The sequence below is a fragment of the Dothidotthia symphoricarpi genome (genome assembly GCF_010015815.1).
Source record: "Dothidotthia symphoricarpi CBS 119687 unplaced genomic scaffold P153scaffold_16, whole genome shotgun sequence".
In the NCBI taxonomy this organism is placed as follows: Eukaryota; Fungi; Ascomycota; class Dothideomycetes; order Pleosporales; family Dothidotthiaceae; genus Dothidotthia; species Dothidotthia symphoricarpi.
Window position 1 is genome coordinate 169,157 of NW_022985023.1, and position 7,823 is coordinate 176,979.

The 7,823-nt window shown below is 55.4% G+C and overlaps 5 protein-coding genes across 5 annotated transcripts; 3 read left to right on the plus strand and 2 right to left on the minus strand.

Annotated features, from left to right (window-relative positions):
- Window positions 1–149: 149 nt before the first annotated feature.
- P153DRAFT_359087 (uncharacterized protein) lies at window positions 150–1,761 on the minus strand (the record flags this gene model as incomplete). The annotated part of the gene is made up of 4 exons (XM_033666843.1): window positions 150–267; window positions 343–1,043; window positions 1,097–1,605; window positions 1,659–1,761. The coding sequence occupies 4 exons, from the start codon at window positions 1,759–1,761 to the stop codon at window positions 150–152; spliced, it is 1,431 nt and encodes a 476-aa protein (XP_033521122.1).
- Window positions 1,762–1,934: 173 nt separating this feature from the next.
- On the minus strand, window positions 1,935–3,175 carry P153DRAFT_368791 (nucleolar protein 16). Its single transcript, XM_033668610.1, has 2 exons — window positions 3,000–3,175; window positions 1,935–2,950 (listed from the first exon to the last, which is right to left on the minus strand). Exons 1-2 carry the CDS (start codon window positions 3,107–3,109, stop codon window positions 2,335–2,337), a joined length of 726 nt encoding a protein of 241 aa, XP_033521123.1. The 5' UTR covers window positions 3,110–3,175; the 3' UTR covers window positions 1,935–2,334.
- Window positions 3,176–3,415: 240 nt separating this feature from the next.
- P153DRAFT_368793 (Zinc/iron permease) lies at window positions 3,416–4,748 on the plus strand. Its single transcript, XM_033668611.1, has one exon. The coding sequence runs from the start codon at window positions 3,783–3,785 to the stop codon at window positions 4,659–4,661; it is 879 nt and encodes a 292-aa protein (XP_033521124.1). The 5' UTR covers window positions 3,416–3,782; the 3' UTR covers window positions 4,662–4,748.
- Window positions 4,749–5,811: 1,063 nt separating this feature from the next.
- Window positions 5,812–6,099, plus strand: P153DRAFT_260463 (uncharacterized protein; the record flags this gene model as incomplete). Its single annotated transcript, XM_033662829.1, has 1 exon — window positions 5,812–6,099. A coding segment is annotated over one exon (288 nt), but the record flags the coding sequence as incomplete, so codon positions are not given.
- Window positions 6,100–6,199: 100 nt separating this feature from the next.
- P153DRAFT_68803 (uncharacterized protein) lies at window positions 6,200–7,147 on the plus strand. Its single transcript, XM_033673348.1, has one exon. The coding sequence runs from the start codon at window positions 6,368–6,370 to the stop codon at window positions 6,854–6,856; it is 489 nt and encodes a 162-aa protein (XP_033521126.1). The 5' UTR covers window positions 6,200–6,367; the 3' UTR covers window positions 6,857–7,147.
- Window positions 7,148–7,823: the final 676 nt, after the last annotated feature.

Below are 7,823 nucleotides of genomic sequence, written 5' to 3' on the forward strand. Positions count from 1 at the left end.
CGTCTGTTTTGGAGTCGAAGCGTGGGCCGCCGCCGCCGGGTTGGTAGGCTGTGTGTGTTGGGAAGAATTCCTGGGGGGGGGAGGGTGTTAGCTGGGAGTTTTCTTTGGGGTGGAGGGGAAGGGGGTACTTACAGGTGGGTATTTCTCGCCTAGGTTCTCGGCGCCGTGGTCGGAGAGGTAGTGCCATGGGTTGTCTTGGTAGTAGTCGCCTGGGCCTTGGAGGTCGAATTGCGCTCTGTCGAAGTCCGCGAGGACGGCTCGGGGCCACTGCGCAGTTAGTCAGTATATTCGCCATCTGTAGCAAAGATGTGTGTGGGATTTCCTACCGCCCTATGATCGTACTCGACGTAAGTTTTCCTCCCATCTTCTCCGTCTCCCTCCTCTCCAGGAGAAGCCATATCCTCGTCAACACGCTCCCCCGTATCCGGCTCGGGCGGCATAACAAACACATTCTGCAGATGCAGATCCGCGTGCAGAATCGGCCTCCAGTCCTTACCCGGCCCGAGATCCACGCCCGCCCCGCTCTCCAGGTAACTACACGCCTCGACCAAGCAGCGGAACACCTCCCACAGAAACGCCTCGGGGATGACCTCCGTCGGCAGCGCAAAAGGGCCCTTCTTCCAATCATCCACCTCGCCATCCCCCCACAGATCCTCCGTCGCGAGCGCCTTCTGCGCCGCCGCCACGGAGTCGAACGGGCTTGCGAATTCGTACGCTGCAGCAGCGAGGCGCTTGGCTTCGTCTGTGCCAAAGATGGTGTCGAACTCCATTTTACGATGTGTGTTACGGCGGCGGCGCCAGGGCGCGGAGTAGAATTCCAGCGCGTCCATTAGGCAGCCGTAGTCGCAGACGGCGTTGTACAGGCGGTAGCGCTGCTGGATCGTGCTAAGGCGGTAGCCGCGGTAGGCGAGGATGTTGAGATGGGCACCTTGGGTCTCGAGACGCTCTAGGATGGCGATGTCCATGGGGAGTCTGTCGCGCCAACGGATGAGGTCGAACCAGACTTCTGGGGGATCTTTGGCCGTGTCTTTTATGGCTACGCGCTGTTAGATGGGTTAGCATAGTGTGGTGTGATGGGTGGAGAGTGGATGCTTACGTCGACGATGTTGTCGTGCTCGTCTAGCTTCACGAAGAGTCCTACGACCCCTTTGGCGCCTCGGCCGAGCATGCGTGCGCCTTGCCAGCGGTCTGCGGGTGTAGAGTCCGGGAAGGAAATCAGATCGCTGGGGTCGTGGGCTACCCAGTCGGCGTGCTCGTCTCTTTCGGTAGGGAACTTGGGGAGTTCGGTCATGTGGGGGATCGCTGGGAGGAAGGTCACGGATGAGTTGAGGGGCTGGACTGGGAGGACTGGAGCTGGTACTGGTGCTGGTGCTGGCAGTACAGCTGGTAGAACCACAGGAGCCACTCCAGCCTGAGCAGCCCACGTACTCCAAAACGCCGCTCGAGCATCCGGTGGCATGTTATCTTCCACCGAACTATGAGGCGCAATATTGACGTCGATAACGGGGTGTGCGCTCGCTCCATTGTCAACCAGAAGTTGGCATGCATCCTCTTCAGCCTGTGTGCGACTATCCCACAGCCACTTCAAATTCTTCCGTATGGTAGCTATAAATCGAGATTAGCGTCCTCCTTTTCGCAAAACGATGTAGATGACTTACCCGCCGTCCAATGCGGATGTATGCGCTTCAGTTCCTGTCGCCATGCTCGCTCGTAGTAGCCTCTTGCCGTTTTGAGAGGCCCAAGTCCAGTTGCGTCTGCCATTTTGAGTTGGAGTTAGTGGTGTGTGATGGGTCGTTGCATGTATGAGCTTTCTGACATGTTCAGGGGGCGATGTCAAAGTATTTGATTGATGTTTGGACTCCCACGATGGTGTGGTACTCAACAAAGCAGGCCACACACAATCGACTTGGTAAAGCTGCGTTGTTGTAGACAAAGACGCGTAAAAGCGGTTAGCACAAAGTTAGTCGTATGTCGCATTGTCTCTTTCAAGCGTCGAGAAATGTGACTCAGAATCTGTCAAAGGTAAGTTGAGTGCAACATTATTTTTCAATGTGCTTAACAAGTGAGAGGCTGTATGGGTTTCGTGCTGGCAGTGTGTAAGAGTTGATCTCATGTGGTATCTTCTATTTCTGGAAAGGAGATATCATCCAGTCAGGGAGGAGATTCGCGAGTTTTACTGAGAAGGTTCGACGGTGGCGGTTAATTGTACCGATGATGATGAATTTTTCCTGAACGTCGTTTCCCATGAGTGCTTGGCACGAGTTTTGAATCGTATCCTGTTTTTTCTTCCACAACGAGGGCACACGTCTCGTCACGTATTTGCACACACGAGATTTACACCCACGGCTTCCCCCCCTTATCCTTGGTCTCTCTCCACTTCCTCACCCTCTTCTTGATGTCGTTTTCTGTCTGCTGCATGGGGTTGAGTTTCCTGTCCCTCGCCATCTTGCCATAATCATCGCCATGCTGCGCAACCAGCGCACTGACCCACTCGACCTCGAGCTGACTCTGTTTCCGCGGCGCCTTGCGTGCCCCGTTCCGCGCTGCCTCCTCCAACTCCCTCACGACAGGGTTGACCTGGTCTTCCTGCTGCATAGGCTCTGGCACCATGGCGAATCCATCCCACTCAGCCTCCCCATCGCCCTCGAGCTCGTTCAGTGGGTCGTTCAGCGGGTTGTAGACGGTCTCCTTCTGGCCGATGACGCGCAGGATGGCGCCGGTTTCGGGGTCGCGCTCGACTTCAATCTCCTCCGTCTCGATGTGCTGGGGGGCCTTGGAGACGATGTTCAGGGCATTGGCGGTGCTGGTTGCGGCTGTGTCTGCGCGCGAAGACTTTGCGTCGTTGAGGCCAAGGAGGGCGATTGTCTTCTCGGTGCCGCCCGTGGCGTGGTTGAGGCGCGACGTCAGGCCGAGGCGACGGTAGTTTTGTGTGAGGGTTTCTTTCTGGTTCCTGGGGGTGTTAGTGAGGCGAATGGGCGAGAGCAGGGCAAAACTTGTACCAGTGCTTCGCGATGATGGGGTTCTGCAGAATCTTCTTCTTCGAGGGCCCGTTCTGGCGCTTCTTGGGGATCGACGACTTGTTCTTCTTCTTCTGGAGTTCGCGACCCATTTTGTGTTATTTTGCGGGTGGTGTGGGGGTTATGGCCGTGTGTTGGTGGAGTGATGGTTGCGCAGGTGTGTGGTCGCGACTTTCCCAAAATTTCGGATTGAAAGGCGCTAGTCGAGCTTATCGTTATCGGGAGGGCCAAGTGCGCCGTCAAGACACGCAACCTTCACCCCCCAAGCCGAGGCAAGTCAACCGAAAGCACACGCGTCGTCATGGTGTCGCGCCGTAGTAGAACGCTGTTGTCGCTAGCCATCTTTGTTGGCGTGCTGGCGTGGAATGTCGCCGCAGCCGCCGTCAAGGGCGAGACTGGGGTCCCCGTGGGCACGTTGAGTGTGAGTGAGATTGAGGAGCAGCTGCAGGTATGTCCCTTCCGTCTCTATCGATTCCCCGTCAACAACTAGAAGAGCGTCGTCCCACGTGTGGAAGGCGCAGACACATCAATGGCAAGGCATCGTCGTGTTGACTCCCCCAGCAATGCCCCCTCGTCCAGGCCCTCAACACGCACAAAGTAGCCACCAACCCCACCACGTCGTCCGTCTCCTCCCAGGTCTTCAGCTTCCTCTTCCCTGGCAGCCCCGCAGTCAACGCCCTCCTCGCCACCCTGTACATCTCGGGCCCGCCAAACTTCCTCCTCGCGCTATGTCCCCCCAACATCGACCCCTCGTCGCTGTCCGTCATGGTAGCCTTCGCCGTGGGCGGACTGCTGGGCGACACCCTCTTCCACCTGCTGCCTGAGATCTTCCTGGGCGAGGACGAGCACGACAAGGTCAAGTTTGTCATGGTGGAGCCCAACAAGAACCTTTTGCTTGGCGTCGCCATCATGGTCGGCTTCATCACCTTCGTGGCCATGGACAAAGGCCTGAGGATTGCGACGGGCGGCGCCGGACACGACCACTCGCACGGCCAGGCCCACTCCCACGACACGATCGATGCATCTGCCACCACTACAGGCGCTTCCATCACTGACGATAAAGACTCGCTCCGCGCCCGCAAGCCAGCCAACACCACCACGGCCGTTGCAGAGACGGAAGCAGAGAAGGAGATCAACGCCAGCGTTAAACTCGGCGGCTACCTCAACCTCATCGCCGACTTCACCCACAACATCACTGACGGTCTCGCCCTCAGCTCCTCCTTCTATGCCTCCCCTACCATTGGTGCCACAACCACTGTCGCCGTCTTCTTCCACGAGATCCCACATGAGGTCGGCGACTTTGCTCTGCTCATTCAATCAGGCTTCAGCAAGCGTGCAGCCATGGGCGCGCAGTTTGTTACTGCCGTCGGTGCATTTCTCGGCACTTGCATCGGCATCGCCGTGCAGGAGTTTGGCGGATCGGCCAAGGCTGGAACTGAGGGTCCCGTAGTGGGGCTGGCGGGAACGAGCCTGCAGTGGGGCGATCTGCTGCTGCCATTTACCGCCGGTACCTTCCTGTATGTCGGAACCGTGGCAGTCATTCCTGAATTATTGGAGACTGGGCCAGATAGGGGCAAGGAGGTCAGGAAGACGGCTATGCAATTCGCCGCCATGGCTACGGGTGCGGGTATCATGCTTGCGTAAGTTTGTTTGTATTTTTTGTGTAAATGTGGCTAATTTGTGCAGCATCTCGTGGACCTAGTCGAACCGTTAAGAACATCGCCATGTTCTGCATCATCCTCACCTGCAAAATCCATCGCTGCATTGGCAATTATGCAGAAATTTGTGCGATAAAAGGGGACCCCTGAGAAGCAGATCACTCCAAGGCACAGCCTTATTAGCAACCAAAACACCTTAGCTACCCATAGCTTCCAATACAAACGACTCATCGCAAATCTCGCCAACAGGACTAGATACGAGAACAGTCAGAAAACGGTGGATTCTGGAATAAAATTCTGCGCTGTGTGGTGGATCAGCTATGATGCTAGGCACGATCATAGTGTGCAGCTCACACAACAACAGCTGCTTCTACTACCGCTACCTACGAGCGCAAGTTCAGGCGGCAGATGTAGCATCTCGAAGACAAATTATATCACTACCAAAACAACAACTTCAAAGTGACATGCATCGCGGTTCTAGCGACGCATCAACATAATAACGTCCATAAGCGGTTCATGTCCACGTGCTCGCGCCAAATTCAGCTTCAGACACCGGTTATTGTGGATACGAGCACAGTAAGCAGCGCGCACAGCCTATTGGACTAAAGTTCCGCGTTGCCGTTCTCGCTAAGGTCTGTCAGATACGAGCTTCTTTTAGCGCACTAGCACTGCCGTTTACCGGGACGTTTATACGTTGGCAGTGCCGTTGCACCCATAACCAACACATATCAAAGGTGAGACCCCGCTTGGGGGGATACGTAGTTTAACATCTTTGGTTCATCCTAACTTCTGGCTTTGTTCTTGGTCCAAATTAATTCTGGCACTGCACCGAGATTGAGATAGTCACTACCGTAGAAAGTGGTCCGTCTTGGTTCGGACGGGGCTTAGCTTAGGCCTCCTCAGCTCAGCCGCAGCGTGACCACCATCGTTCATCTTACATCGTGCACTAGGCGGCACATAAGGCGAGTGTGTCCCCGCACTTGCTCTACACTGTAATGCAGGCAAGCTTTGCATCCAACTCGAAGAACGACAAAACCAGGACCAACATGGCCAAGATGCTTCTCCCTACTGTCACCACCACTGTCACATCAACACCCCCACCACGCCGCCGACAGAAGCAGTTCCTAATAACTAGTCTGTTTGCCATCTGTACACTGCTGTTCTTCTACCACCTCGTCCCGCGCTTCACACCGACAATCGATGCTATGGTTGCACACATGCTGCCCTCACACTCGACTTCTGACGCGGCGTTCTGCACAAAAGATGTCGGCGGCGCACATTGCTGCGGGTTGTATCTCGCTGCCGCACCGTGCGTGGATCAATGTCGCAAGGAACATGTTGACCGGGTTACGTTGAGTTTGACGCAGGAGTATGACGAGTGTGCGGATGTGTGTATGGCGGGGTATGAGGAGGGGTGTGGAAAGCGATTCGTGGGATGAATTTGGACTTCTCGAGTTGGGATCCATGGTATTGGGGAATGAGAGGGGAGGCAGAGTCGTAGGACTGGTCGGCGTATGGTTCTGGTCAGGATGGACGCACATTCAACTCAAGGGTCATCAATAGCAGGGTCCAAGACGGCTATGAGAGGAGAACGCTTCTGAATCCCCGCCCCCTACGCTCTTCGACAGGCGGTACAAGGATCGCCTTCCACCGCCAATCTCCATACAAATCGACATCCGTCCTAGGGATATCATGCCAGACTCCTCGCTTCCGTTCAAAACATCGAGAGGTCTTTTACACCTCAGGAGTACACCATACACGTTCCGCAGGCAGATCATCCTCGGACCAACGCGCCTAGCGCGTACAAAGGCACCGATTCTCGCCTCTACTTGTACCCTCCTGCACCTGTTCGCCATCTCACATAGCTTGGAAGACGTACAGTACGCCTCTTACAGCGCTTTGGGACGGAGATTAGTCCCAAGAGCTAAACATACAGCGATGGAGAAAGAGTCACAAACTGCTCGGAAAAGCACGGCCAGCTCGGCAGCACGGCGTACACAGCATTCACACCGTGGAAAGCAGTCGATACACATATCAGAGGGGGGGGGACACAACTCCCCTTTCTACGACGCGGGGAGTGGTGGGTGGGGGGGGGTATGTGTTGTGCACTTCGCTTCCGCTGTGCTAAGGGAAGGCGGTGCTCGCGGTGTATATATACATATCAGTCTAGATACGCAGTAGTCAGCATGGGCAGATGCGATATAACCACACACACACATCACATCACACCGCACTCCTCCTCGCAACCCGTGACAGGGCTGAACGCATCCCAACAGATGTCTAGCACGCATGTAGAAACCCAGGCGCCCGCGTGATATCAATAAACTGTTCTGCTCGCACTACGCGTCCTATTAGCAGTCGCGCATCGACCGCCTGGAGACCTATCTGGCATCTAATATCGGGCGTTGTGGGAGGCTGTGTCTTGCCCAGCACCGTTATGCTGGATATCGATGCTGGTGGCGCGGTTGTTTTTGCGGGCGGAGTTTACGGCCAAGGTTTTTCTCACCATCTCCAAGCTTGAGCTATAATGGGGTAGGGGGGAGTGCGTGCGTGCATGCGTGCTGCGAATAACTTTGTGTGGTTGGGTCTGAGATGGACTGGGTTTCTTTTCCACGTGCTTTTGGTGTTGGTGTTGAAGTAGAAAACGGCAAAAGTCAACTGTTCATCCCAGTTCCTAGGTTATGTCACGCTTCGCTATTTATCTACCATACCTCAGTAACATATATACAAGGCCAATCGTGAAGGAGTGCGTACAAAGCGGGTTAGACAACGCCCTGACGGATCACATCGCCTGTTGTGGAATCTTCGTGGTCATGGGTCTGCGAGTTATATATGTGTGCGTGAGCGTGCTTGGCCCCCGGTAAATTACAGAGGTAAGATGGCTCTAGGGAGAGAGATTCTAGGCTTTGATCCCCAGCTGGGGGCGTTTGAGCCTGCATGGCGAGCGGCAGTCTTGGATACCTCTTCGTAGCTTTTCCTACTCTGCTCGACGCTGTCTTCCCGTGACGCATGGGCTTCGTGATGGTGTCTAGGAGCTGGTGTTAGAAGGGATATGCTGCGAAGGGGTAGCGTGTTGGCTTTTGGGTTTCTGGGGGGGTTGGTTGGTTGGTTGGTTGGTGTTTTATTGGGTTGTTTTGCCCAGAGGGGG

Excerpts from the sequence above, each read along its gene's own strand:
- P153DRAFT_368791 (XM_033668610.1), bottom strand. The coding sequence starts at position 3,109 with ATGGGTCGCGAACTCCAGAAGAAGAAGAACAAGTCGTCGATCCCCAAG. Across the intron at positions 2,951-2,999 it reads CCCATCATCGCGAAGCACTG|GAACCAGAAAGAAACCCTCA; the intron begins GTACAAGTTTTG and ends TAACACCCCCAG.
- P153DRAFT_368793 (XM_033668611.1), top strand. The coding sequence starts at position 3,783 with ATGGTAGCCTTCGCCGTGGGCGGACTGCTGGGCGACACCCTCTTCCAC.
- P153DRAFT_68803 (XM_033673348.1), top strand. The coding sequence starts at position 6,368 with ATGCCAGACTCCTCGCTTCCGTTCAAAACATCGAGAGGTCTTTTACAC.